General features: G+C 58.0%; 2 protein-coding genes across 2 annotated transcripts in view; one reads left to right on the top strand and one right to left on the bottom strand.

Annotated features, from left to right (window-relative positions):
* Positions 1–2,865, top strand: part of FBXW8 (F-box and WD repeat domain containing 8) — a 116,376-nt gene extending 113,511 nt beyond the window's left edge. Inside the window, exons 9-11 of the mRNA XM_040619883.1 lie at positions 7–180; positions 1,550–1,660; positions 2,163–2,865. Coding sequence (XP_040475817.1) covers positions 7–180; positions 1,550–1,660; positions 2,163–2,295 — 418 coding nt within the window. The 3' untranslated portion in view covers positions 2,296–2,865. The remainder of the gene's footprint in view (positions 1–6; positions 181–1,549; positions 1,661–2,162) is intronic.
* A 6,685-nt stretch (positions 2,866–9,550) lies between these two features.
* The window catches only part of TESC (tescalcin), a 46,665-nt gene continuing 30,208 nt past the window's right edge, over positions 9,551–26,007 (bottom strand). Inside the window, exons 3-8 of the mRNA XM_040619881.1 lie at positions 21,912–21,992; positions 17,325–17,464; positions 15,497–15,558; positions 15,287–15,394; positions 11,860–11,907; positions 9,551–9,792 (exon numbers count right to left, since the gene is read on the bottom strand). Coding sequence (XP_040475815.1) covers positions 9,715–9,792; positions 11,860–11,907; positions 15,287–15,394; positions 15,497–15,558; positions 17,325–17,464; positions 21,912–21,992 — 517 coding nt within the window. The 3' untranslated portion in view covers positions 9,551–9,714. The remainder of the gene's footprint in view (positions 9,793–11,859; positions 11,908–15,286; positions 15,395–15,496; positions 15,559–17,324; positions 17,465–21,911; positions 21,993–26,007) is intronic.

Here is a 26,007-nt window from a genome sequence, read left to right as displayed (position 1 = left end):
TTCCAGGGTGCGGATCCATGACCTCCGCACTGACAAAATCGCCCTGTCGCTCTCTGCCCACCAACTGGGAGTCTCTGCAGTGCAGATGGACGACTGGAAAATCGTCAGCGGAGGCGAGGAAGGCCTGGTCTCTGTGTGGGATTATCGGATGAGCCAGAAGCTGTGGGAAGTGCACTCCAGGTAACGGGGCACTTATGGTGCCAGGCTGCCTCTGAGCCAGCTCCCCGCATGGTCCTCTGTGCAGCCCCTGAGCTGGCTGCAGGGGTTCCGTTTCTCAGGCCAGGAACCCCAGTCACTCTCTTAGTGTCAGTGCGGCCATGACTCCTGCATAGCTCGGGTCCCCCACTCCAGAGCCCCAACATGCATGACCCTGTCGTCTCTGTTGAGAAGGGCACAGAAAGTATTCAGGCTTCGATTCACTGAGGAGAGAGCATTTGTCATGTCAACGTCATCATCCGGAGCTTCGGTGGGCGGCCAAACAGGGAGAGGCAGCCTTGCCTGGAGTAGACTTGAGGCCATCTTGCCTGGGGCCCGGGCTGTCCCTCCACCTCACCCCACCCTGCCTGCCTCCCGTCGGACACCCTGTTCCTGGGGCAAGGTGGGGAGGAAGCCGCCTTCACAGCTGTCCCTCACCCTATGAGGACTGAGCCTGGGAGGTGAACTCTGAGCCTAATAAAAGACAGACATAGACAGATGTTAGGGCAGCCCAGGTCAGGTGCAAAAGCAGGCAAGGTTAAAGGAGGAACTGACTGCTTCTTAGAAAGCAGTGGGAGCCAGTGCTCACTCCCTTCAGCGCAGACTTGAGCCCCCGGTGCTGTCTACAGGGACTCCGTCCAGCCGTGCCGTATTTGGCAAGCCGGTGTGTAATCCCTTTTTTCTGCTTTCTGTGGTGATGTGTGGACTTGCCACCAGGTGGTGCCAAAAGGCAACTAAAACTCCTCCACGGAGCCATCCCAGAGCTACCGGCTCGTAAGAAAGCCCTTTTATTGCCTGAAGGAGCCGTGGCCATCCCCTCTCCCGCTCTCCTGCAGCGCTGGTTACTTCACTAGGCCAGCGCTCCAGCAGATCTTTTTCTCTCCCGAAAAGCTCTGCTCCCTCCCATGCATCATTCAGGTGAAGCCAGGTTCGGTCATGGCTTCCCCAGAATTCTCCTGTCCCAGCACTCGTCTTCCTGACTCATTTGTAAATGTACAACCAGTCCTGAGCACTACTCCGCGGTCGCCCTCTCAACCTGAGGAGGAGGGGGCCTTGCTGGGTCAGCCCCACAGCCTGCCGCGGGGGAGCCTGGCTTAGAGACCTTACTCAAGGCCGGCCGGCCAGCGATGGGGCTGTCCGCACCGCAGGCGGCTCACCTCCGTGATGTCTGAAACACCATGTCGCAGGGTGGTCAACCAGGGGCCATGGGCGGGGGAGAGACCTGAGGCAAGACTTCGCCCCTGTGTGGGCCCAGGTTTGTCCTCTGTCAATGAAAAACTTAGCAGAGGGTTCTAGAGTCCGCCCAGTTTCGGGGGGCTTCCTTTTCCCACGGCTCTCTCCTGTCGTGTTCCAGGCACCCCGTTCGTCACCTGTCCTTCAACAGCCACAGCCTCATCACAGCCAACGTGCCCTATGAGCGGGTGGTGCGCAACACAGACCTGGACAACTTCACCACTCACAGGAGGTCAGTGGGCTGCGCTGGGGCTGCAGGGGTTCCGAGTTGTGAAGAGAATCCCGCCAGGGTCTTCTCTCAGGCACGGCCGTTCTTGTCACAGAAATTGTGAGCTTACGTGGCCGTGCAGGAGCGTGCCTGTTGTGAGGGCCTCCCCAGGATAGCACGTGGGGTGGGCGCCCAGGGGCCTGGCCACGAGCACCCAGAACCACTGTGGCTGGACTCCTGGTGCTGGTGCCAAAACCGAGTCCTCGCGCTTAATCTATGGGGTGACTCCCACCCTGGTGGGTCTTCTAGACTGCAGACCTGGCCTATTCCCTGACGCTGACACTTTTCCACCCCTGTGGGCCTCCCAGCATACCGTTCCCTCTGCCAGACTGGGCTCAAGTCCGGAGATTGAGTGTCCAGCACCCCGTGGGCCCAAGGGACACACATGGTACAGGAAGCACTGTTCTGGGTGGGGCGCACGCCAGCAGCGCTGTACTGACACTCGCTGTCCCTGTGCTTCCTCTAGACACCGCGGGCTGATCCACGCCTACGAGTTTGCCGTGGACCGGTTGGCTTTCCAGAGCGCGCTTCCTATCTGCCGAGCGTCTGGTGACAGTGTGCCAGGCTACAACTACGATCTCGCGCTTGCCTTTCCCTAGGACCGTGGTTAGAGGTGCGCCTCGTGGGGGAGCAGGGGGAAAAGGGGAAGAACCCAAGCCGATAAATTGTAAAACTCCCGAGGAGCTCGCCCCAGGTTTTAAAGGTCTGGGGGAAGCAAGCCAGCCCGGGGTGCACCTGTCTGACCCCCCAGGTTCTGGAACTGCTTTTGCTTTCCTCCATTGCTAGTTTGCTCCTCTGGAGCTTTCTCTCCCTGCACAGTGTTCCTCCGCTCCGAGTACCACACACTGGCGACACACTACCCCCTCCTTCCTCCTGCACCTGCTCTCTCCTGCCTACAGTGTGGGTCTCCCCTGCCGTCTTGTACACTACCGTGCAGGGCCCGCTGGCCATCCAGTCTTCAGGCCCTTTCCTCTCAGGGGAGCTGGGGTCTCTGAGCTTACAAGGCCCCCACATCCCCTGGATCTGAGATCCCGTATTCTGGTGGCCGTTCATACCACCGCCCAGTATAAACCCAGGTGAGCAGTAACTGTCTTCTCATAGTTTTTACCACGATTTGTAATTATATATTTATACACTTACCGCATTAAAGACTCTTCACTGGTGTGTCCACAACGCGTGATACGAAGATTATTTTCTGCCTATTCGTTGCATAAGTAGTCCTCTTCCACCTAGGACGGAAGAGCAAGAGCTGGGGGAGAAACGGTTCTCCTAAACCACTGGGCTAAAGCAGGGCAGCCCCAGGGAGCTCCAAGGGATTAAGAGGGGGAACCCCTGCATTACTCCTGATTTAGGCTGTTCTGAGCAGCAGCCACTAATACCCTTCAAAATAGTAGCGCAAAACTACCCGAACTACAAAGTCCATGCTCCTGGTGGGCGATCAACAGATATAATTGGTAAAATAAAATATTGAAGGATTCAGAGGATTTACTTAATAGAAGTTACAAGCATGAGCCAACAGAGTTTTGTGCCCTTTTAAATATCCATAGACCAGGCACAGAAAATGGCTGTCTGAGGACCAATCTCAGATCCAGGCCCAAGTCACTGACCCCCCCCCAATGCAATAAAATTAGATAACAACAACGTGAAAAAGAAAAATGGAAAATGTGAACCCTCTGGGCCATGAAAACACAATATCAAAACCCCAGGGGTGAGGCCAGAGTGGACAAAGAGAAATGGGGCTTGAATAGAAAACAGACCAAAGATAAATGGATAGCTGTTACCTCACATAATGACCCCAAAGGAAGGAATTAAAGGAGGGTTAAAAACACCCATTGGTGGAATAGAAAACCAACAAATCACAAAGTTAATATAACACCAAAACCCTACGTTTGCCCCATTTTACACTGGACCAGTTTTTTTTTTTTTTTTTTTTTGGAAAGCCAAAATATACAATTTTTTAAAAATTTTAAGCAAGCAGAGGGATGAGTGGGAGAATTCTAGGCAGACTCCCTGCTGAGCACCGAGCCCAATGCAGGGCTCAATCCCACGACCCCAAGATCAAGAGCCGATGCCTAACCGACTGAGCCACCCAGGTGCCCCTCAACTCTTGATACAAAAAGGCACAAGGGGCTCCGAGAAACGGAAAAGGAGGTAATTATGCACACGGGGTTTTCAGGGTGGGGATGATATGCCCACATTGATCTGGGAGAGAAACGAAGCTCTCCTACTCTGAAATGGGGAAATGCTGTGAAGTTTTTGGAAGTATTTTCAGATTGCTTAAGATAGTCCATCACAAACCTCCATGAAACTCGATAGAGCAGTGGAACCAGAGAAAGAGCCGCACCTGGGAACCATCACTCAACCCCCCAGAGCAACGCTCGCTTTCAGACGGTCGGTCTGCTGCTTCCTTTCAACCAAATTACTTCCTAAATGAAGCTAGTCTGCAGTCAGCAGATGAAGTATTTTATTTACTCCTGTTGTCATGTGGTGCTCTGACCCCCTCGTGACCTCGCTCTGCAAGGTTTGCATCTCTCGTAGCCTTCGTGCAACTGGACCACTGAGTGAAACACATTTTTCTTTTAAGAAACAGACCCTTCCATGGGGCGCCTGGGTGGCACAGCGGTTAAGCGTCTGCCTTCGGCTCAGGGCGTGATCCCGGCATTCTGGGTTCGAGCCCCACATCAGGCTCCTCCACTATGAGCCTGTTTCTTCCTCTCCCACTCCCCCTGCTTGTGTTCCCTCTCTCACTGGCTGTCTCTATCTCTGTCGAATAAATAAAATCTTTAAAAAAAAAAACAAAACAGACCCTTCCAGTTTGATGTCACAACTCATTTTACAGACACGTTCTCCCTTCCCAGCCATGAAAGGTCACTGAAAACCCAGAAAATTTTACAAAAACTAAAACTAGTTTTAAACTTCTCATTCACTGCCAGCAGTCCAGTGTAAAATGTCACGATCGTAGGGGTCTTCTTTCCTCCTCAACCTGTTTATAACATCTCCCCTTAAGGAAAATTGCCCGGTTTTGTGAAGGAGGATTTATCCGGCAGTGTTTTCTGCTGCAAACTTTACACCCCGGAAGGAGGGGAAAGGACCATAGTTCCTCTAGAAATCAACATTTACCCAGTGACCAACACCTTGGCCCCCGTCCACCCCGTCCAGTCACCCCACCTTACCTTCATCCCCACTGGCTGGTTTGAGGGGTTTCCCCGCAAGTCCTGAGCGGTGAGCAGAGGTACCCTTTCCTTTTCTTCTGTAGCTCTTCTGCTCACTCTCCCCCCTCCGCCTCCCCCTAGAGAGAGAGGAAACTCCTGTGTCACTGGGGGAGCCAGAGGGCCCAGCACCAGAGCTCTCGTATCCGAAAACATTGCTTGTACTTTATAAAATGTCTGTTGGTTCTAATAAATTTTTAAAATCTGTTTGTTTAGTTACTGGTTTCTTGTTTAGTTACTGGTTTCCCTGTCCAGGTGTCCTGTGACAGAGCCCCGCCCACCACGGTACCTGCTCTGCCGCCCCCCCGCCCCCCTCCCGGAGTGCTCAGGTGGCAGAGCAGCCTCGTTTCATGTCGAACCACCCAGCACCACCACGTCCAGGGGTTCCTGGCCCGGGATCCAAAAAACCCACATTAGATGCGAAATTGTGCATAAGAGCATTTTCTGGGAAGAAGTCAGGTTGGCTTTCATCAGATTCTCGAAGGGGACTACAGCCCTCTCACCCCAGAGAAATTTTATCTCTGCCACTAGATTGTGCCTTTTAAGCCAAGCCACTTGGTGCGGCCATTGCCCAGCCAATTTGTGTTTAAAACATACTCTGGGGATGGCATCACCTTTCCCAAGAAGGAGAAATCGAACCCTGGCTGACAACGCCCCCCAAGAATCTGTTCTGAAAGGGAAATTTGACAGCCCTCAGGATGAAGTCCTCTACCCCAGCCCCCCACTTCAGAATTAGAGGCCCCACATTTAGGCAGATGGCCCCTTCCCCTCTGCGTTTAAATGACAAACACCAGCCCACTGCAGACAGATTCTGCTACCATGGAGGAGAAACGGCTTCAGCTCGTGAGGGCACAGCCTCCTCATTAAAACCGTCTGGTGGCCTGCCATTATGGGCAGGTCCGTGGCAATGGGCTTCGGCAGGTGCTGTCTCGCCTCCCGACTCAGGGCCTCTGCTTCGGGCAGCTGCGGCAGCCAGGAGCTGACAGGGCCTGGGAGCCACGCAGGCCCGCCTGCCTCGCCCTTGAGGCCAGGCCAGATGCTTACCTGGCTGCTGCGGCAGGCCCTGCCGGCCTCGGTCTGCCCGGCGCCACCGCTGCTGTGTGGCCGCAGTGTCCCTCTCGCTGGGCTCCGGCAGCTGCCAGGCAGGGCAGGCTTTCGGCCTCTGATGCTGGCCGTGGGCTTCCAGCAGTGCGCGCTTGCCACGCCGGCTCGGCTCGGCACCAAGGACCTTTTCTTCCCTAGAGAGGGAGGGAACGCTCCCGCTCCCCGCAGCCTGGCCCATCTTTTCTTCCCCTGCTCACTGCCAGGACAGATGCTGCCCTATCCCCCCTCTAAGAGAAAGGGGGGACAGAAGCTGCTGCTCGGCCTATCCACCGCCCTGACTGCTGCTCTGGGGCAGAAGACAGAGGAGCCTGGTCCCTTGCTGACTTGGTGGGATAGAGGGGTGAGCAGCCCCCACAGAGCCAAGATTATCCACCACCGAACCCCGGCTGGCACCCGCCTCCCGATTCCGGAAGAGCCCAGAGACACAGGCAGTGCTGATGCCCTGGGAAGTTGCGGTAAAAAAAAACAAAAAACAAAAACACCAAACCTGGCTCCTCCGGCTCCCCTCTCCAAGGCCTTCCCAAGGTCACCGTGTGGGAGGACAGCTTGCAAAGCAGGTGTTTGCAAAACCCTTGCCAGGGCGACTTGTATTTTTAACTGTCAGCCCACGGAAGTCCCTGCCATTCCCAGCGCTGGGGCTTAGCCTCTGCAGGCAGGTGGGGGCAGGGGCATGCGTGCCCCGCCTCGCATGAGCAGAGCGCAGAAAGAACTTTCTAATCCCTTGGACCAGAGAAGAATGGAGTTGTTTTGTCCAAGTCCAGCAAGAGGGTGCTTGGCCAGAACTGGAAACTGTTGTGATCGTACGCTATTCCCTTACCGTAATTCCTGTTTAGGGTGGCTGCACGAGGTGTCCCCGAGCTTCTCCTATTAGATTCCCATCACACAGCCCTTTGGCGAACCTCCCAAACTGATGCATTCGTGTCAAAATTGCCAGAATCTTTTAACATCCAAAAGCTGAGTTCCGGTAACTTTTCCCCCTGGTGACGCGGCGGCAGGGGGACTGGGCCCCGCTCGTGACCTGACTGCTGGCACGCGCCCTCCCCGAGCTCGGCCTCCACCCACCGCCCGAGGCCCTCCACGCACGACCGCACTTCCCTCAAATATTTGACTTAGCATTGATTTCTGCTCGTTTCCTCTTAGTCGCGGGTGTCACTCCTGTTAGAGGGGAGGACTGTTAAACAAGTTTAGCTGTTAATTCACCAACCTGCCTGTTCCAGAACAAATTTCAAAACAAACCTCACTTGCTTCAGAAGAGGTGCCCCATCGAGGGCCCCGGGGCGGTGGGGGAGGGGGGCTGTGCAGCCAGAAAGCCCCCTGCCTCCTTCCCCTGCACAGACTGCACTGCCCAAACTGCCATCCCGAGACCTAGGCCCCTGTGCCCGAGCGGCAACTCTCGGCCTCTGTGAACCAAAGGCCAGCAGCCCCGCTAGGCTGTGGGGAATTAACCTGCCCTTTCTAGAAGCAGGTTTACACCGATGGGCAGCCCTGATCATTCCCCAAATGACCGAATGGGCAAAACCACCACCTCGTGCCCTTAGCACCCTGGGAGCCCGTGCGAGGGGTCCAGGTCAACTCCACAGGCCGCCACCATCTGGTGGACATCAGCCCTGACCCTGCTTATCGGAGGACACCCTCGGTGACTGCGAACAACTCCGCTTTCTTTGGAGCAGCGTGGACTGGGCTGGTGGCGAGTCAAGCTCATTGAGCAGTTTGGGTAAGTTGCAGCCTTCAGCGCTCAGAGCACAGGAACCATCTGATGTGTGCCCACCGTGGCCACGCCTCCCAGACTAAAACTCAGGGCACGGGGGCTGATGATGGAAGACTCATTATTTATGAAAACACTTTCCATTCGTGAACTGCCTCTGTTGAGAAGCACAACATGGAAGCAAACTGGGAGAGTCCCAGAAGATCCAGGCCTACGGTGGCCGTGCCAGCCGTCCTGCTGCTCGAAGGCACAGTGAGTCCCCATCCCGCGTGCGGGGGGTGGGGAGGGGAGGACGTCCGCCTCCCTGAGGCTGCAGGAGGCTCCCCCAGCAGAGACACTGCTGGGATCCCAGCGATGCTAGATCCTTTCCACTGTCAGGAAACCCGGGGGCGTGAGCAGGACAATCCCCGAGCGGCCAGGGAAGGCCAGGGCCGCCGCGAGGCAGGTCACGTCCCGCTCCCGCTCCAGGAAACTGCTGGCTGGCTGCTTCCCGGCTCAGCGTCCCACCAGATGGCTGGCACCTGGGGGGGAGGAAGCCGAGGCCTCTGCCTTCGCCCCCCACCTACCGCTCTGGAAATGTCAAGACGCTTGTTGAGAAAGTGCTAGTCTAAGCAGCAGAGTTCTGGAAGTGACTTCAGACCGCTCTCTACCTCTGCACAGGTGGGACCACACTGCCTGACAGCCGTCCACCCTGACCTGGGAGAGTGGAGGCCAGCACCCCTGGGCAGTCCTACTGCGCGCCGACTACCGACAGGACACCAGCAAGGGTCTGATCTCACCGCCAACGTCCTAAATAAGGAGCACTGGCCACACCCCCACCGCCAAGGTGGGCCAGCCTCGGCACTTCCGCCGCGCACACGGCCACACTCCCCTTCAACCCACCTCACTGCTCGGTTTCAACTACTCACTTCAGTGGTAACATGAAGCATATCGTCAGCACTGTAGTCGCCCGGGTCCGCACAAACAGCCCCGGGAAAGACATCGAAGAAATGGGCTGACCTGACTGCCTCCGGGAAGGGCAAGCCAGGGCCTGGTAGACGCACGACCAAGTCCTGCACCTGTCACCTTCTGAGCCCCAACGCACAGGTATGAGATGAGGCCCACTTAGTAACAAAGCTATGAAACGTAAACGCCACAAACAGCAGTTGTCAGCGACTAGAACTTTCTTGGGAGGCTAGAAAGAAAACTCCGAGTGCGGATGGAAGGAACCGAGCAAGGAAGCCTGGAGCACCACCAGCGGCGAGCCACCACAGTGACGATGGCCACGCGGGCCCCACTGAGCACCGACTCCGAGCGCTTAGCCCAAGCCAGCCTAGGCCACAGCCACCAACCAGACGGACACCCTTCACTTCCCTGCCCCCAGCATAGCCTGTCCCTGAATCGGAAGGCGACTGTGGAGCTGTGGGAGCCACTCACCTGGGACAGTCACCTCCCCTGCGGCCACCACCACTGGGGACTGCCCCATGCTGAGCCTGGAAGGGCGTCGGCAGCCAGGCCCTGAGTCCAGCACCCCCGGCACCATCGGCAGGCTCGGGCGTGTTACCGAAGGTCCCTCGTCCTCTCCTCCTGCCCACCCGGTCACGACACCAAGGAAGCCCCACCACGTGCGTCCCAGCCACCACGGAGCAAGGAGCTGCCTGCGTCACTTTACTGCCCAGCACTCGTGCGACGGAAAGAGCGAACACTTTACCCAGATTAAACCAGAAAAAGCGTGAAAAAAAATCTGTTCTCTGCCAAATCAGCCTCTGGAAACTAGCCGCTGCCTGCTCCTGTTCAGCCTCGTGCCACCGAGTGGGCAAACCTCCAAGTGGCCGTGGGGAGCAGACAGGAGCCACGTTAACAAACCAACGGTTTTCTTCTTTATTGGAGAAAAGAACAGCGCAGTCCCACGTACCACACCCTGGGGACCAGGACAGCCGAGGAGTAAGGACTATTTACAAGAGCCGTGGCGGAAGGACACCTGTGGCCTCGGGCCCTGCGGCCGGCGGGGGGCAGGCGGGTCAGTGGCAGAGGGCGATGGTTTCCATGTTAAGGAAGCGCACGTGCATCTTGGTCTCGATGTCTATCCCCTGCCAGATCTGCAACGGACAAGCAGTGTGAGCGTGTCCCCACCACCGCCCAGCCCGGGCCCCCCGGCCGCGCCGCCACCAGGGCGGGTGAGAGCCAGAGGGCTGGTTTCAAGACTCTGAGCTAAGCGAGGAAGAGACACTTCCACGTGCCTTTCTGCCGGTTAATTTGGCTCTGACACTTGGATCCTTTCTGATACTGTCGCAGCAAGTTATTACTAAGTACGGAATCCAAGCTCTTAGCTCCAAGTCATTTCAGTCCCACCCACCCCGCTTCCGGCCCCGTGATTTTCATGCAAATTCCTTAACCCCATTAAACCTCCTGTTCCTCAGTGCAAAGCCGAGACCACCACCTGTGCCGCCCACGTAAGCCACGCAACGCTGGGGGCTCAAGTGGAACCATCGGCGGGAACATCTTGCCAACTGTGAAGCACTGCACAACTGCCAGGTTTTATTAAGCCTCGTTCCTTAATTAAAAGGTCACAGCAGTTTGGTCATTATAACTTCCCTGGGATAGGTCAAACTGTTCTACGCAGACAAGCTGACGCCCGGGAAGGGTGATTTCTGCCCACAGATGGCCACTGTCACATACCTGCCGGGTCCTGGTTCTGCCGTTACAGTCCATCCTGGCCGGGGCCCCAGGGGACACCTCTAGGCCGCCCGACGCTGCCTGCCACACTACAGAGCACCCTACCCCCAGGACTGCACTTGCCAGCTCCTGGGCCACTCGGGGCCCGAGGGGGCCGCAGATGGGAGAAATGGCTGGACGTGGTGGGTATGCCTGGTTTCCCTGCTTATGTGAGAAGTTCAGACTCTTGGGCTGTCGCCTGCAGCATCTCCAGGGACAGTCAGCAGGCTGTGAGCGGGCTGCGATCAGAGCCCCGTTGGCACCAACGCTGCAGGGAGGCCTGGGTGCCGTTCTTGCCACTGTCCCACGCCCACCGTCCCCCAGCTGCTTTCTGGTCTCTTGCACCTGTTCTGGGTGTGGTGGGGTCTGGTGAGGGTACAGAGCAAGCAGACCTGGTTCCCGGGGAGCAGCTCCACCCTTGTTCCCAGGGAAGCCACCTGCGCACCCATGGTGCTTTCTGCTAAATGCCAGGTGGCCACAGGGGCACTGGTGAGGCTCCAGGGAGGAGAAGGGCCAGCTGGTCAGGAAAGGCCCGCATGGTGTAGGGACAGCTTGGGGAACACCAGAGGCTTGGGGGTGGCAGATAGGGGAAGCCTTCTGGGGAAGCAGCTGGATCTCTCTGGCTTCTTTGCCAGCCCAGCCCCGGTGTGTGAGTTCAGAGGAGGCTGCCCATCTCAGCCCAGAAGCTCATGCTGCCCGCCCCCCTGGGGCTCACAGCTGACTGGCCAGGTTAGCCGTGCAGCCTGGAACCAGTGCCCGTCTGAGCTGCCCCTGGGCTCCATGGGGCTGTGACCACCTGAGTCGTGGTCTGGCTCCAGGCCCAGGCCCGTCTGCTCCCTCAGGCCGGTCAGAGGCTGGCGCGGCACACTGTACCAGAGCCCTCTAGGTCCTGTTCCCCTGACTTCCTCTCCTTCTTCTAATTCCAGAACGAGCCTGGCGAGCCACTGTCAGGGTACTCCACGCCAGGCAGAGGGCAGAGTGGGCTCGTCTCCCTCCAGTGGGTATGTACCTATCAGAGCAGTGAGGGGTCCCGGTTCCTAACCTGGGAGCAGGGGCCTGGTGTCCACCCCTGGGGGCTGGGAGGGGGCACCTTCTCCAAGGCCCAGGAAAAGCAAGCGGTGAAACCCCACACAGCTGGCTCCACTGTGTGCTGCTGGGAAAAGCTGGTACTCATATAGGCATAGAATACTCCAGTACCCGGCTCCAGCTGTCAACAGCGATGCTTCTGACCAAGGGGACCGGGGACTCGCATGGGAGAGAGAGGTTTGGTTGGAGCCCCTCTGTCTTGCTTCAACTGCTCTGACCACAGGTGAAGACGACTCTTCCCATAAAAATAAGGAAAAGCTGTGTCTTCAAGGTCAGCCCAGGCATGATGCTTTTCCACAGAGATGCGGGTCTCCTCCTGACCAGAGGGCACCCCCCAAGACCCACCTCTCCTCCTAGACACCCACCTTCAGGAAGTCGTCAAAGGTGATCCCCTCATACACCTGGTCAGGCTCCTGGGGACAGAGCACATGCGGAGTGAGCGGCTTCCACCAGCAGCACCCCCTTCCTCCCCAGGACACAGACGGTGGGGCCCCTTTAGTCACCAGAAGGGGGGGGTCCCTCCAGACTGCTGCCTCCAGCTTGAGGCCATCACCCTGAACTCCGACGTCCCCTCCGTGCACATGACGGCAGGACGGGAGGAGGTTGTGGGCTAACCAGGGCCCCACCCGAGCCCCCCAAGGGGGACCCAGTGGATGAGGGTGTAAAGGAAGGGGGTGGGCACAGAGGCACAGCCTCCCATGTCCCTCAGCCACCAAGGCCACCTCTGCCATTTCCTGGTCCTGCCTCACTGTACCCGCTCTGACCCTCTGAGCTCACAGACCACTGGGGCAGGGGTGGGGTGGGGTGGGGTGGGGTGGGGGGAAGGGCTGGCCTCTGCGGCCCACCCCTCGCGCCCAGTGAGTCACGGTGATAAGGGCTGCCTGCTGGGCCTCTCCCCCAGCCAGTCACGGGCAGTGCCAGTCTCCATCTGCGTCTGTCCTGCTCTGGGCACACATGGACCTCGAGGCCAGAGGTGGGGCTCCTGCCCCTTCTGCTAGCTTGGGCTCTGGCCCAGCCAGACCTCCCCAAGCCTCACCCCTGCGTGCAGCACCCTCTGTGACAGTGACAGCCCGGCCGACACCCGTGTCCATCCACAGAAGACTAGCTAAATAGACCCCGGTCATCTGTGCTGTTGATGACTACGCAGGCATTAAGAAGGGGTCACTCTCTACGCGCGGGTGTGGAGAACGCTCCAAGACACAGGGCGGAAAACAGAAAAATGGTGGCAGGGCCGTGAATGTGGGCCAGTGTGGTCCTACGCTGCTAACCAGACTGCCCCCGTGCTCCCCGGTCGGTACGGACAAGAGGAGAAGCGGTCCGTTCAATTGCATTTTGTATAAATCAGAAATAAAAGGCATACGCGTATACGTTGGGGTATGTCGTAAGAGAAACCCCACCGAGGGCGTTTCCCTTGAAAGGGCGCAGAGATCGTGTACCTCTCCGGAGTTGTCCTGATGTCTGTTTAAGCCAACAGCAGGCACTCTGCGTGTCTGCCACGTGGGTCCTGTCCTGACTCCCATTTTACAGATGGGGCCACTGGGGCTCACGGAGGCCAGGCTGCCTGTCCAGCTGGGAGGCTCCAAGCGTCTGCTCAGATCCTTCACTCTTTGTGGTTTCCTAACACTTGGTTTTCATACAGAAAACTAATCTATGTATCCTTCCAAATCTTATAAAACGTGACCAGTTCTCAAAGGCCCGGGCCTGTCCCCGGGGGCTCCCTGCTCTTCTCGCCCAGGGGCACAGGGACAGGTGGTGGGCTGGGGACCCGAGGTTGCCTTCAGAGAGAGGGCAGCCGAGGAGAGTGCATTCTAGACCAGGCTCCAGCAGCCGGGCAGGAGGGGGGACACGGGTGGAGGGAGCAGGGGGACGGGTAGGGGAAGCCACCGCAGCTGAGACCCCAGCCTAGCAGCCCCACAAGCCTCAGGGTCTTCCAGAGAAAGCACTCTGGAAAGAAAGCACTGCTCCAGTGGACAGCTGGTTCTGGAAGCCCGGTAACGCGGGGTGACGGACTGTCCGTCTGGGGCGGGCAGCACTGGCAGGCACATTAGGCGTCCTCGGAGGCTGCACGGTGTCGAGCTGCGTGGCCGGCCCTCGCCCTGTGCACACATCTCTTAAGAGCACACAGAGGACCCATAAAGACAGACGCTCGGGACACACACCCAGGGAGCAGGTGTCGGCTCCCGGATGCCCGTGCCGCTGACGTGTGGGGATTCTGCAACGAGCAGCTGGTAGCTGCCAACGCTTTCCCTGCAGCAAATTAAGAAAACTGCCACCGACTGCGACTGGAGTGGGACGGGGAGCCGTTTCAAGGAGGAGAGTGTAATTAAATCAAATGGGAATCTGGCTCGACAACCCGGCAGGGGATCCCTGCGCTGCGCACTGAGGTCGCCAGCCCTCTCTGCTGCAGTTAATTTGCTGAGTGGGTGGTTTCACTGCAGCCAGGAGCCTCCCCCTGGCTCTAGGAAGCAGGCAGCTAAAATACAAGCCAATAAAGTGACCACAGCCCTTGCCCCTGGGAGCAGGCCCGGGCCTGCCAGGCCCCTCAACGACAGGCTTGGGGCGCAAACGGCAGGTTCCGGCAGGAAGACACCCCTCCACTCAGGCCGTGGTGAACCCAAAGCCACAGATGTGTCTGGAGCCCCAGCCGCTTGAAACGCACAGGTGTGAAGCAGGCATGGCCTCAGTGGGACCAACCGAAACCCTGAGCAAACAAAGTCATCGAGAGGGTCAGGTGCCTGTCCTCGGGGTCCCTGGGGCTCAAAGCCACCCTGTCAGGGGTAGCAGCCAGGCTAGACCCAGCCCTACAAGACTGAGTCCACCAGGCATGGTAAAGATCGCTGCCCCCGAATTCCAGAAAGTTCTTTATGTCCTTGGGCCTCGGTTTCCCCACCAGTAACTAAAACTACACATTTACGAAACAATGCAAGGGATGGACCGAAGATGACGTGTGCACAGGCTGTGCAGCCACCCTTGGGGACAGGAGTGTATCCACAGGTGCTGCTACACGCCCGACAACCCAGCACGTGCCTGTCAGTAGCCCCTGCTCAGTCGGTCACCGCACAGTGACCGCTCCGCGGACCACCTGCGTCCGCACCACTCTAGTTAATGGTTCTTCACCGGGGATGACCCTGTTTCCCACCAGGGACACCTGGCCATGTCTGGAGACGTTCTTAGTTGTCACAACTCAGAGTGACTGGCATCCAGTGGGTGGAGGCCAGGGACGGGCTAAGCAGGACGGTCCCCACCACAGACGGCTGTCCCGCCCCATGTATCACCAGCGCCAGCTGGAGCAGCCCTGCGCTAAGCAGCCCCGCACAGTCCTGAGAAATGCCCCAGCCGTCTCGACACCCACACGACCCCGACAAGCCTCCGGGGGGTCCAGCACCCTTGCAGAGATCCCGGTGCTCAGGCCCGCCTCCCTGCCACAGCCCTGCTGCAGGCCCTCGGCAGCCACATGGCACCTCCCCGGCCACCTGCCTCTGGCCCGTGCATCCCTCAGGGCCGGGGGCTCCCCTCCATAGGCGCTGGCCTGGAGGCCGCTCCTCGTTTACATGTGTCCCCACTTCTACCTCCACACCAGGCCCCAGGTGACAGAGCCCAGAGGGGAGCCCCTGCTGACCCCGTCCCAAGGCCAGAAATCCCCTCCCAGCCACTCGTCATAGATGAACAATGGTGTGGAGAGCTGATCTAGGGGGGAGGCGACCCCGCTGGGGGTCTTCCCTGGTGGCCTTCCAGAAACAAGCTGGGCAAGGTGGGGCAGGGGTTGGTCAGGGGTTCCGGAGACACGCTCACCATCTGCCCCACGCACACGCTGGCCGCCTCCATCATGGCCCCGTCGGCGATGGAGCGGGCCGACTCCTTCTCGATGTGCGGGTTGCCAGAGAGCAGCTCTTCCACCACCTGCCGGGCGAGGCGGACACACGGTGACCTCGGGCCTCCGTAAGGGCTGCGGGGCGGGGGGGGCCAGGAGTCCTGGCCGGCCGGCCGAGGAGCATACTTTACATTTCGATACTCTTCCAGGGTGATGCGGCCGTCGCTGTCCGAGTCATACATGTGGAACAGAACTGGGGGCGGCGGAGGAGAGAGGGGGGCTCGGTCAGACAAGCCGGGAGAGGAGCCCCGGGCCCCCGTTTCCCCCACCTTCCTGCTCGGACATCTACCTCAAAATGAGCTAAAGACATCTGTAATGTGGGGGGTCAAGGGCAAAGGCCATGGGGCCAGACCGCTCACTTCCTGGGGGTGACTTTGGACAAGTGACCTAACTTCTCTGAGCCTCAGCTTTCCCATCTGTCAAATGGGGGTAACAGCCACAGTGTGTACTTCAGGGTGTTGCATGGGCTCAGGGAGCCACAGAGCTGGCGGATCAGGACCGGGGATCCCTGCACCTCTGAGCGCGGAGGGGTCACTGGCACTAATTCGAAGACAGATCAACGTCATTTCAAAGTATCATTCCTCAGGGCGCCTGGCTGGCTCAGTCAGAAGAGCACGTGACTTCTGATCTCGGGGTTGTAAATTCGAGTCACATGATGTGTGTAGAGATAATTTAAAAATAAAATCTTAAAAAACAAAACAAAACAAAACAAAAACCACATCATTCCTCCAAGACCCAAACAGGCAGCTCTCTTCGGCAGGTCATGGACCCCACTGCCAACACTCCGGCCCCTGGCTGGTCTGCCAGCCCCCCGTGGGCACAGGGGAGAGACACCAGCACCTCCTCTCCTCTGGTTAGTTCGCTTTGTGTCATCCGCTTTGTTCCCTTATGGATGTCACTCTGCATCCGGCAGCCCAACAGAGGCCAAGAGCCGAAGCGGGGGCAGGCCCTCCACCCCACCTGCTCAGCCTGCAGCTCACCGAGTCCCCTACACTGGCACTGACCCAGCACGGACCGGACATCCCGGGCAACACGCGGCAAACATCTTCGCATCTCAGCCGCACATGACGCCATGAGGCGAGGCTGCCCTGAGCCCATTTCACAGACTGTACTGTGGACGCTCAGAGAAGTTAACGTGTTTGCCCATGACCGCCCCGTTAAGGGAAGGGAAAACGGGGGCCCCCACAATGTCTGACCTGGCCCTCGGGGCAGCAGTGCTGGTCCGGAGCACCAGAGGGGGACCTTGGGGCCCCCAACCCCAGGCAGTTCCCACCAGCCCTCACGTACACATTCCAGAGCTAAATACGGCCCAGTCCCCATGTTTACTTGTTCCTGTTAACGAGGCTGAGCCTCGGGTGGCGTAGGGAGGGATGTCAGGAGTCATGGGAAAGTCCGGACGGGGGAGGGACACGTGACACAGGCCACCCCGGGACCCCATGCAGCTGGCCAGCCCAGATCACAACCAAGCAGGCTCCAGAGCCCAGGGACCAGGGGCCAGGGGGGCTCCACCAGGACAGATCAGCCAGAGGCCCATCCCGTGAACTTGGCATTTGAGGCAGCTCAAGGATGGGGGAAGAAACACTTTCAGGGAGCTCCTCCCCGGGGCCAAGGGCGCTGCCTGGGTGACCTCCCCGAGCCTCAGAACCAGCGTGTGTTCACAATCAGCACCCCGTGTCCAGGTTCAAGGTCACACGGCTGCTTAGCGGAAGGGGCCCAGGTCTGCCTGAACCAAGGGCCTTGCTCTTTTCACATGCCCCTGAGAACCCCAGCTGCTACAGCACAGCCTGGGTGGGGGGAGACACCCCCTGGGGGCCTCCGTGGGTGCTGTCAACTGGGACTGACCTCCCGAAGGACGCGGGTTGGCGTCCCCTGGCCCTCCCCTCCACACCCGCCCACCCGCCGGCTGCAGGGGCGCAGCAGGACGTGGGGAGACGCGGCCCGGCCCCAACGCGCACGCACATCTCAGCTTCTCTTTCCGGCACAGCTGCACCTGCTCCTCGTCCATGGTGGTGTCGATGGGCCGGAAGTAGGACATGATGGTCAGGAAGTCCTCGAAGTTGATCTCGTCGGCCAGGCCACTGGACCCCTTGCGCAGGTTCCTACGGGAGCAGAGAGGGGAACGCTGGCAGCGTGTGAACACGGGATCCTGTCCTTTCACCTGCGACGCTTCAGAGAACAAGGCCCTTGTGGGCCCACACTTCACCCACGATGGCCGTCTTAGCCTTGGGTTCTGTTTCCCGGCAACCTGCTTGCAGGGGTGCTGGGAGGGGGGTCCCCGGAGGTTTAGCCCAAGCCCGGTGCTGCCCTCCCAGAGCTCACCTCGAGGGGGGCCGGGACGAGACCACAACCACGCTGCTGTTGGTGAGGGCTGGGGTGCACAGGGATGGGCACTCACACGTGGGTAAACCAAGGCACCGAGCCATTCAGTAACAGAGCCACCTCTCCTGACCCTTTCCTTCAGATCCGAAGCTGGCAAACCGCTGTCCACAGGCCAACCCCTGCCTGCCAGCTATTTTTGTCCAGTCCATGGACAAAGAAGGGGTTTTAGGTTTTTAAACGGTTGAAAAAATGGGGGGGAACCCCAAAGTCATAAAAGCATCTAACAACAAAATTTCATAAAAATTACATGAAATTCAAATGTCAATGTCTATAAATAAAGTTTTATTGGCACACAGCCACGCCCATTCAGTAAACAGTGTCTGTGGCTGTTTTCATGCCCCCACGGCCAAGCGGAGCCGTTGTGACACACACTGCATGGCCCATGAAGCCTAAAATATTTACTCTGTGGCCTTTTACAGAAAAGGTTAGCCGATTCCCGCTATCAGCTGTTGGCAACTCCGGCAGTGACCGGCTCGGTGATGCTGAGTCACTGGTTTACTGCCAAAGTGCGACGTTTACTGATAGCTTCAGATCTTTTAATAAGTCAAGGCAGGATCGAGATTGTCCCTAGCAATGTGCTTTTCAGAAGGGGCCAGGAAAGGCCCCCGTTCCAGGGGGGGCTCCAGCAGGATCCGCCTCGTGGCCAGCACGGTGCCTGGCGAGGACAGCAGGGGCCCAGCAAGCGGGCAGCTTTCATTCTTTTTGCAAAGACACTCAGCTTAGAGCAATCTTTTTCATCCTTAACTTTCTGATGACCCTGTAAGGACTGGAGCCCTTGGAGGTGGGGAAGGCCCTGCTCACACTGCCCTCCAAGACGGTTCCTCCATCCACAGTCCGGGTCCTGAAGGATCTTAGGAAGCAAGGCTGACACTGGTCTTTCTTGAGAGGAAAATCCTGTCTCTAGACCCCACTCCAAAGTCCTCCCCACCCCCCGGAACTTCCAGGACAAGAACTGAAGGATGGAGAAGGGTGTACTGGTTCTTAGCTGCAAGGTCCCAACCTGTTCCGGGGCCAGGCTGGGGGAGCCCTTCCTTAATCTTTCCCTCTTCAGAGATTTCCAGGCTGCCTGCCCACTCGCCCACCTGCCACGACCTGACCCAGCCTCCACCATCCCCAGCAGGACCAGGGGGAGCTTTGCAAAATGCAAATTGGACCCTATTTCTCCCCTGCTTCAAGCCCTCCAGGGGCTTCAAGTCTCAGGGTAAGCCCCAATCCCTCCCCCTGCCCTCTGGGCCCCAGAAAGCAGGTGTTGGTCTCACTATCCACTCCAGCGCAGCCCTGGACAACCCCCCCCCCCCCCCCCCCCCACCCCCCCCCCCCCCGCCACTCTCCACTCCTCAGAGGCCCCCACAGGTTTGCTTGGATGTCCACCTTCTGGACACTCGACATTCCCCGACCGACTGACGTCCCTTCCCCCTCCCTCCCTGCAGGTAGCACGGCACCTGTCCCAGCCCTCTGATGGCTGTCCTAACTTCGGACCCTCCAAGCAAGGGGGGTGTCTCTCCTGCCTCTGAATGGCTGCCCCAAATTCCAGTGCCTGCCTGCGTGGGCCCTGCCTTCCTGTCCCCTAGCCAGAGGCTGCAGCTCCAGCCCCAGCCCTACGCCCCGTCCCCACGGCAGAGGCCACCACTCATGGATGGCAGCCCAGCAGACACCTGAATGCAACCCTGAGAGCCGAAAACACAGCTCCTGGAGCTGTTCCCAGTTCCCACGGGTGACAGATGAAAGCCAAGCTGTGACCCGGGGTCAGATCCGTTTTAAGGAATAATTACATACAAAGGCACAGATCCTGCATTTGAACAGTCTGCACCTGTGCAACCCACGCCCCAATCAGGACCTGGAACATTCTCACCCACACCAAGAGTTCCCTCTCTCCAGTCTGAACACACTCCCTACTAGGGCGGCGGGGAGGGTCAGGGGAGCAGCCCGCTAGGCACTGGCCCAGGCCGGCCCCGCAGGCCCCGGGAAGCAGCCAGTACGGGCAGGGCCACTGCCCTCGCCCCTCCCTAGTCACCTCATGCCACCAGCCCCCCCAGCTCTGCCCTACAGAAGGCTGCGTCCCCGATGTCTGGCCAGCTTCCCATGGGGCCAGGTCTGCACGGAGCCTTCTGGAAACAAGGCTCACGGACACATACAGACAGACGTGGGCCCCCATGCTCACACATGCCAGGCACCACTGGGCTCTGGTCATTCTGTGAGACCTTCAAGTCTAGACCCCAACAGCCGCGTCAACTCCACGTCAGGGGCTGCCTCTCCCAGCCTGGCCCCCCTCCCACCACCTGTCAGCAGCCCCCTGCTCTGCCTCACTGCCCAGACACTTCAGGCAGAACCAGGATCAAAGAGGAGATTCCAAGCCCATCCTCGCCACGGACTGTGTGCTATCCTTCTGGCAAACATGGCAACCGTCCGTAAGCTTTCCTCCGGAAGCAGCTGCTCACCTCCCACCCCAGACCCAACCTTCCCTCTGTCCGCTCTTCTTCCCTCTCAGGCGTCACAAAGCTGCCCACTGCTCCCCATCTCCACTCAGCAGCCCTGCCTCCAGCCTGGGGGACCACAGCACAGCCCCTCCCAGGCCTCTCATCCCCACAGCCCACCGGAAGCCGGAGCCTGTGATCCCCACCCCGCCTTAAGCCCATCGGCGCCCTCCACTGCTGCTCCCAGGTTGAGGTCAAGACCCCTCTTGCCGGTCAAGGGGCTGCATGATGCAGCTCTGTCCTCCCCACACCAGTCACCTCGCATGGCCTCTCTGTGCTCCAGCCAGACCTCCCTTCTGCCACACACACTTGCTCTACTTTCTTGTGCCACAGGGCCTTTGCACATGTAGTTCAGACCTCCCAGAACACCTCTCTTGGCTTTGCCTCATTAACTTTTGGTCAGTCTCTCAGGCCCTGTCCTGCAGGCAGGCCTCTGCAACTTTCAGGGCAGCTGAGGACACCTACCCCTACCCACGACCAGGGGAGGCTCAGGGAGACCCAGCATCTTGCTTAGGGCTGCACAGTCCTGCAGAACCAGAGCTGAGCAGCTCAGGCTCACAAACTTGAAACCAGTCTGAGAAGTCACTACCTCTCTTTTGGCCACAACACACCTGTTCCTTTCCTTTCTCTTTCTGCCGGTTCTCCCGGTTTCCCAGCCATCTCTGTAGACGTACGGGGTTAGGCCTGGGGCCGTGGCAGCCTGGGGAGGGCGTATGCCACCCAACTCTTGATAGAACCTCAGACACAATGAGTCTCCATGCAGTCGCGCAAGTGTTTCAACTCCGAAAGCACTGGACGTTTAAGGGCATGAGCTCTGGGACACTGCACTACCGCTCTGTGCCTCAGTTTCTCTGCATGTCAGGGAGATGAGCCGAATGACAGCCAACTCCGTAGTGCACACCGTCTCAGTGCACCCTCAGCAACCCGAGACACAGATGCTATTATGACCTCTATTTTACAGATACGGAAACTGGAGGTAGCCTCCAAGACGACACCCAACAATTTTGGCCTCCTGGCGCTCAGCGCCTGTGTAGTCCCCTCTCTTCATGTGGGCTGACCTAGTGACCACTTCTCATGAAGAGAGTGCAGCAAAAACCATGGGCTGTCCCTCACAAGCTCAGGTTACAAAAAAGATGGGGTCTTCCGGGCACAGGGGCTCAAAATCCCTCTTCTCTCTCGTGTGCATGTTGCTGTGCGGGAGGCCAGCAGCTGCCATGTGTGAGCAGCCCTGGGGGATGGTCCCTGCAGCGCTGCCTGCCGAGACCCACATCTGTGAGCTTGGAAACAGAGCCTGCCCCGGTCGAGCCTTCAGATGATGGAGGCCCCAGATGCCCTGAATCTGAGAACCTGGCTAGTTTGCCCCTGGATCCTGATGTATGGAAATGGTGAGATAATAAGTATTTGTTCTAAACTGCCAAGTATTCGGATAATTTGTTATGTGGCCACAGCTAACTACTACACAGGCCTAAGGCGTTGAGTGAGCTGCTCAAAGTCAACGAGCTACGAATCCAGAGTTAGAGATGTCTGACCCCACGCCGTGCTCCTAATGCCTACACGGCGCAGCCCCCTCTGTTCCGTGGTGGCTTACGGGGCTGCTCTGAGCACACGAGCACCATAAGAAAGTACAAGGGTGAAATGCTCCCTCGAGGCCAAAGTCCCCTGCCCTCGGGCTGGTTCAGGGACAAAGACGCACCTGTTGTCGAAGAAGGCACGGACGATTTTGGATCGGATTGGGTTGAGCTCCAGGTCAGGGACGTTGTTGAAGTTCTCCTTGCTGGGTCCCAGGAAGGAGAAGCACCGAGAAGAGAGAGAGGGGGGAAAAGTCAAGGTCATATGTCATGTTCACCCCTTGTCAGGCCCTATTTCTTAATCCTGGGCAAGTCCCATAAGAACAGTCCAGAGACAAGACTGGAATACGCTGCCCTGATCTGCACTTGCTCTAACCTTTGACCGGTAGGAGCTGGGAGAATCTGAAGGCTCCGAGACACTGTGTGTCCTGGACATTCACCCCCAGAAAAATGCAGACACACAAGATGTGCACCCCCTTCCGAGGGGTCAGAGACCACCTGAGGCCATCTCAGACCCCAGCTGAGGAGACTCTGGTTTGGCCAATCTGGAATTGGGGCAGCAGGATACTGGCCTGGCAGTCTGGCAAGTCCTTGACAGGTGGAATGGAGGGTCAGCTGGGACCCGGCCCTTCCACGCCTACAAAGGCATCCACATAAGAACTCGTGCACGGACGGCACAGCAGTGTTGTTCGTGACAGCCACACGGTGGAAACCTCCCAAGTGTCTGTCAACCACAAAGTAGATAAATCGTGGTCCATCCAGACGACGGAGTGTGATTCAGCCATAAAGGGGAAGTAGGGATCCACGCTGCAACACAGCTGAGCCTAGAGAGCATGACATGTGCCGAGCGGAAGAAACCAGGCACCAAAGACAACACAGTGTAGGATTCCATTTACATGAAATGCCTCGAACAGGTGGGTCCATAGAGACAGAACAGAGACCAGTGGCGGCCAGGGACCAGGGGAGTGGGAACGATGGGGAGGGACAGCTAAGGGTACCAGGTTTCTGTAGGGCATGATCAAAGGATTCAGAAATTGGGGCTCTTGGGTGGCTCAGTCAGTTAAGCATCTGCTTCAGCTCAGGTCATGATCCCAGAGTCCTGGGATCAAGCCCCGTCTTCCTGCTCAGCGGGGAGTCTGCTTCTCCCTCTACCCCTCCCCCCTGCTTGTGATCTCTAATAAATAAATAAAATCTTTTAAAAAAGATTCAGAAATTGACCATGGGGCTGGACACACACCTTTGAAGATACTAAAAGCCATAGAACTGTACATTTTAATGGCAAGTTGTATGGTATGTGAACCCTATTTCTGTAAAGTTGTTTGAAAAAAAAAAAAGGTACTGGCTTGGGGAAGAGGGTGAATTTCAGGCCCAGCCGCCCCGTCGCCGGGCACAGGTGTCGCTGGGTGGGGGACAGGCTGTGGGTCTGCAGGGGAGGGGGCAGTGGAGGCCCCCGCCTATCTGACCTTCCCACGAAGAACCATCCTTTGTTCTCAGAATCTGCTTCCGACTCACCTTTTCATTCTGTTCCACGGACTTCAAAGGACAATGGCCCTTGGAAGGGACCCAAGGCACAGGCCGGTAATCCTGGGGAGCAAGGATACACGCCCAGGCAGGGGAGGTGGGAGGCGGTCAGCTACATGAGATGAGGGCGTCCAGGCGTGGGACAGTCATTAGATTTGGGGCTCAACACCAGAACCAACCAACCCACGCCAGGAAAGACGAGGCGCCACGTACACAGAGAGTTAAAAACTAAGTTGGGAGCTTTCAGAAGCACAAGGCTGACCCCTATCCTGTCCCCACCTTACAGATGGGGAGGCAGAGGCCCAGAGGGGAAAGGGGAGCCTGGCTAGGGCGCCCAGACCCTCCGTGAGCCCACCGCCACCCCCACACTGCTTCCTGACCTGCCCCCCGCCACAGGGCTCCCAGTAGGGCTGGCTGGGGGGGGGGGCACCTGGCCAAACTCAGGAGTTAGTGTCCGTGGACACCACATTTCAGATTCCTCAGATCCCACGTCTGAAGAAGGGGGCACACTCAGAACAGTTGCCTGGGGTGATGGAATACTATTTGGCCATAAAAAGGAACGCCGTGTTGATGCACGCTACCATGGAGACGAGCCTCGAAGGCAGGTGCTCAGAAAAAGACGCCGGACACAGGTGACCACATCTTAGAGGATCCATTTGTCTGCGACAAACAGAATAAGCTGATCCATGGCAGATCCAGAGACAGGGAGCAGACTGTTGGCTGCCAGGGGCGGGGTGATAGCAGGGTTCGTGGCTAACCAGTATAGGGTTTCGTGACGGGGGCGATGAAAATGTCTTTAAATCGACTGCATACTTCAAATGGGTAAACTGTATAATACATGCATTTTATCTCAATAAAGCACCTAAAAAATTTCCCTACGATATCTTTAAAAACCAAAAAGCAAAGAACCGTTGCACTATGACCCTCTTTGTATAAAGAACGCAGGTACCAGCGCTAACCCAGGCAGTCCGAAATCAGGATAAAGGCCAACTGCCTCCAGGGACGGGGACCAGGAAGGGACATAAGGAGGCTGCGATGCAGAGAATGTTCTGCCTTTGACCTGGGTGTGAGGTCATGGGTATGTGAAGTTCCCCTCTCTGGGCGCCGACACCCTTCTCTGGGTATGCCATCCTCCGCACCACGGAGACCACAGACAGAATGCCCGGGGAACCCCGCACGGGAACAGGTCAGGTCAAAGGAGCCACATGGAGCTTGAGAGAGAATTTTGGGAGAAGGGGAAAGAAGTGACCAGCAGCTATGTGGCTGAGACCCCCAAGCCCCCTCTGGCTTTCATCAGCCAGGGGTCACGGCTACTGCTAATCCGGCCTCGGTTTCCGATCTGTAAAGTGGGCACAGATACAGACAGAAGCTTTCGCACACCAGAGAACATGGGGACAGGGACCCTCATTTCCAGAGCACCAAGTCCTCAGTACCTGGCGCTGCTGGGGGGCAGCACAGGTGCTCAGTGAGCCGCGTGCAAAGTGAACAGGGGAGGCGAGTGTGGGCAGGGCTCGACCCCTCGTCCATTCTGTCCTGAGCACTTGGCTAGCGCCAGGTTCAGCAGCCCCCCGCCCCCGCCAAGGCGTCCAGACCTCTCGGCTGCTCCCAGGACTTGCCTAAGATCCTTGGACGGCGTCAAACCCCAGCTGCACCTTGCTGAGCTCGGGAACCGGCTCTCAGAGGACCTGTCCCCCAGAGCTGCTGGAAGCATCCTATTTGGGGACACACCTGGGACTTGAAAATGGGTCTGGTTAATTCCCCCGAAGGGAGCAGAGGCCAGCAACGGGGAAGCTGCAGGTTCTAGGGGGCTGGGAGAAACCCGGGCCCCACGCTTGGAAAGGGGGCAAGAAGGGCCCCACCAGCAGCCCTCTCCAGCACTGTGAAATCCCACAAAGGGCCAGAGGGCCCCCGGGGCTGACCGTGGAGGAAGTTAGGAGCCTGACCATGTGTCTGCAGAAGAAAATTAAGAAAAGAGGCCTGACCTCCCGCTGACAGGGGCGGAGGTGGGGCAGCTGCTAGGGATCAGGCTGGGGGCACAGGGGGCCGGGCGGGTCCTGGCGTCACAGCCCCTGGCAGGTCTGTGCACTGCTCTCGCTCCTCAGTCCTCAAGTACCTGCTGAACCCACACTCAAACCTCAGCTCTCTCTCACACAGGCACCCGACAGACGCTCCATGCCTCAGTTTCCTCATCTGCGAATTGGGTGCAGACCCAGCACTGCCCACAGCAAACGGGCTGTGAAATCAAGCACACCCGGGGCCAGTTCAGGATCTGCTCCCGACCAGGCACGTGATCTTGGGCGAGCCTCTCCCGTGTCCTGGAGCCTCAGATTTCTCATCTGAAAAATGCGGATCATGGGAATGTCTGGGTAGCGTCGTGCGGTTAATGAAATCAATAAACCCAGTAAACACACACTGCCTGACACACAGTGAGCTCTTCATTTTAAAATCAGGACAATGGGGACGCCTGGGTGGCTCAGCCGGTTAGGCAGCTGACCCTTGGTTTCGGCTCAGGTCACGATCTCGGGGTTCTGGGATCCAGCACCACATTGGGCTCTGCACTCAGCAGGGAGTCTGCTCGAGGATTCTCTCTTCCTCCCCCTCCGCCCCTCCCCCTGCTCGCATGCATGCTCTCTCTCTGAAATACAGAAATCTTTAAAAAATTAAATTAGGACAATAATAATAGCAGCTAGCCTTCTGTGT

The sequence above is a fragment of the Ursus maritimus genome, unplaced genomic scaffold (genome assembly GCF_017311325.1).
Source record: "Ursus maritimus isolate PB19 unplaced genomic scaffold, ASM1731132v1 scaffold_33, whole genome shotgun sequence".
Classification (NCBI taxonomy): Eukaryota; Metazoa; Chordata; class Mammalia; order Carnivora; family Ursidae; genus Ursus; species Ursus maritimus.
The sequence above is the reverse complement of the archived record's forward strand: the minus strand, read 5'-3'. Positions and strand labels throughout refer to the sequence as shown.